Genomic DNA, 3030 nt, shown 5'->3' on the forward strand with positions numbered 1-3030 from the left:
CCAGGAGTCATTTTCATATATATCAACGAAAAACATCAAGTAAGACCATCAGGCTTTTAATACTATTTATGTGAATAATACTAGTTTATAATATGAGCACAATGCATGCAAAATAATTACTCGAGTTATGTTTTCATTCTTCATTAAAATACTTCACTTAAGCCGACGAGCACGCAGCTTTTCGTGTTGAAATTGAGATTCACTGCTTTGTACAGAAAAAATCAATATGTTCAGCATTTCATGGAAATCAACTAAACAAAAAAATATATTCCATCGATTGCTTCTAAGTTGAATTGAATTGCCAATCGAGCGGGATAATGTATCGGATTATTTTATCTACTTCAATGCTACAGCCATGCAAATTAAGTCTCCGTCAAATTTATCCATTTATTATTTCAGTAGTTTCGATTTTCTTCACTCTAAGAATGAAAAAAGCACACAAATAGTTAATTCAAACAATCGATCTTAAATGTATAAATTGAAAACCTGTAAATTAATCACTTCAGATGAATAAAGATTTGCTCAAAGGCAAAAATACATGAATGAATCCCTTTTGATCTTCAATTACTTAGTACAAAACCTTAAAACCCTAAGGCAATCGTATTAAATCGTGATGAACGCTACATCTGATAAAACCGCTGCGATACGGTAGAACGATACATTACTCTAATAAGGCGTTGCTGCATCTCTCTCCTTACAACGTCGTGTAATGCGCCTTGCAGTGCACGATGAACTCGGACACGGGATCGTTGTCACCTTCGCCGCGCATCGAACCGGTAATCTCCTCGTTTTCGACCATCGGCAAAAACAGCTGCACAAACTCGGCCGAGTACGGATGTGTGATCGTTTCCAGCACCTCTGTTACAAAGTACCTTATGAGCGAGATATCTGTATCACCCCGTACGCAACACTGGCTAATGTACTTCACTACGGGTACCACACAGCCAAACGCCAATAAATTAATCATTCGGTCGAGCAGCATCTTCTTCATCTCAAGCTGCACCAGGATTTCTAGCTCGTCCTGCTTCGACTCGAACAACTTGATCAAAAGCCGTAGGATCTGATCATGGAGCGATGCATGCACACAGACTACCTCGTCTAGAACCGCAAGATGCAGTGGGCAGCTTTCGGTGCACAGCTTGAAGTAGGACGGCTCCGTCACCGTGTTCTCTACCCAACGGATCACACCCACGCCGACCACCGGAAAGCGGATGCAGTTGTATAGAGTTGAGATGTCGGCCACCAGTTCGCTCGAACCGCGGCTCACGTTGCAAATCTCGTGCACTTTCTCAATGGCACTGATTGTCGCTTTTAGTTCATCTTTGTTGGTGTGTCGGTGTGTCGAACCCGCTATGCCAACCGCAGACGCTGCACCCTTGCCTTGTCCTTTCTTGCTGGAAGTTTCGCACACACTGGCTGCGTAAGCGAGCAGATAGATGTATTTCGACTTGTGTTCTTGATTGATTTTCACGCCCACCTTGAACAACGAGTCTACGAGTAGGTCAAGAAACTGCGGATTTCGAATCAGATCGATCGGGGGCGGCTCCGGCGAGGAGTAGTTTCTATACAACACCGTTATATCGGCCGGGTTTAACGTGTTCCGGGATAGCATTGAGGTGAGTGCTTCACATGCTTGCGGGTGCCGTGATGAACCATTCAGTGCCATTGTTATGGGTGTTACGTTATGATTGCTGATAATGAAAGTAGAGCAAAAGGAAAATTTATCATTTATTAGTCAACGGCACTATTTTGCCACATACTTACTTTTTGAGTGCGTATTTGGTAATTTCCTGTGAGAGCCGTTTCATTATGAAGCCACCCTTCGGTTCCTGTGACAGTACTTGTATCAACACCTGACTGTAGACGTAAGTGTGCTGCCCATGACAAACCATCTTGGCAACTTCCTCCATTGCGCCCTGCCAGTCCTCCGGATGGCTAAGAAACTTGGCGATTGCCGTTTTGAGAACCCGCGAAAACACCTCAATCTGTTGAGCTGCGGTCGAGATGGATGTTATCTCGCTCTGAAACCCGGCGTCCGAAATGAGCTTGATGGTAAAGTTCAGCATTAGACAATCCGGGTACTCCTCTGCTAGGCGGTAAATGAGCGATCGCCATGTGTGGTGTTCAATCATCTCTGTCAGCCACCCGGGCGTGTCGCCCTCTTCGGTGAAAATTTTATCAGCCTTCTTTGGATCAAACGTTTTGAGAATCATGTCTTTCAGGTGATTTTCCACCATGGCCTGTACATCGGTGACACGAACACCTGCCAGGATGAGCCACTCAGCGAGCAGATTCGCCATCTGTGCTACCGCCGTGTAGTTGACAGACACCTGATTGATAACCTGTTCAGGAGTTCCACCTGCTTGGAAGTAGCGCTTCAGAAGTGCGAAAATCGTCGGCTCCATGATGTAGTCTGTGCTAGAGAACGTGGACAGACACTCTTTGAGCACTTCCTTCGGGTTTTCGAGTGGTTCTTCGTGGCCCTCTCCCTGCAAAGAACGATTTACATCAACATTGTTTAAAGTATTCTGTGAATGCTTTCAGGCATCTTACATCTTCGTTTGGTTGAGTTTTGCGACCGCCCCAGGCCGCCTCGTCATCGTATTCCTCCATTTCGATACAACTTCAATGAACCTCGTGTAGTAATATGAAACTTATTACGGCACAGCCGTAGCAAATACAAGCTTCACTGTTCTCTTGTTTCTCGCGTTGATTTCGTTGATTTTGCCGCCTTCCACGCCGTTTACTCTTCAAGATCGAAGTGCTGAGAACATGTTTTGTGTGTCAATGCCACAGTACGAGTTTTGAATGTGCAGAAATAAACGATGATACAATACGTCAATACGAATTAAAATACAATTAACAACACTGGAAAAATTTAACGAAATGTACCAACGGATGTGAACAAAACCTTCAAATATAAAATAAAAAGAAACAAAATTATCGACATCTAGCCATATAAACCCTTTTTCAAGCGTAAAGTCCAGGAGTCATTTTCATATATATCAACGAAAAACATCAAGTAAGACC

At 43.7% G+C, this 3030-nt stretch overlaps 1 protein-coding gene across 1 annotated transcript; it reads right to left on the reverse strand.

Moving 5' to 3' along the window:
- Positions 1-439: 439 nt before the first annotated feature.
- On the reverse strand, positions 440-2686 carry LOC131214519 (negative elongation factor D-like). The gene is made up of 3 exons (XM_058208885.1): positions 2554-2686; positions 1765-2489; positions 440-1691 (listed from the first exon to the last, which is right to left on the reverse strand). Exons 1-3 carry the CDS (start codon positions 2611-2613, stop codon positions 695-697), a joined length of 1782 nt encoding a protein of 593 aa, XP_058064868.1. The 5' UTR covers positions 2614-2686; the 3' UTR covers positions 440-694.
- Between the last annotated feature and the right edge of the window lie 344 nt (positions 2687-3030).

Source organism: Anopheles bellator, unplaced genomic scaffold (assembly GCF_943735745.2).
Source record: "Anopheles bellator unplaced genomic scaffold, idAnoBellAS_SP24_06.2 scaffold01246_ctg1, whole genome shotgun sequence".
In the NCBI taxonomy this organism is placed as follows: domain Eukaryota; kingdom Metazoa; phylum Arthropoda; class Insecta; order Diptera; family Culicidae; genus Anopheles; species Anopheles bellator.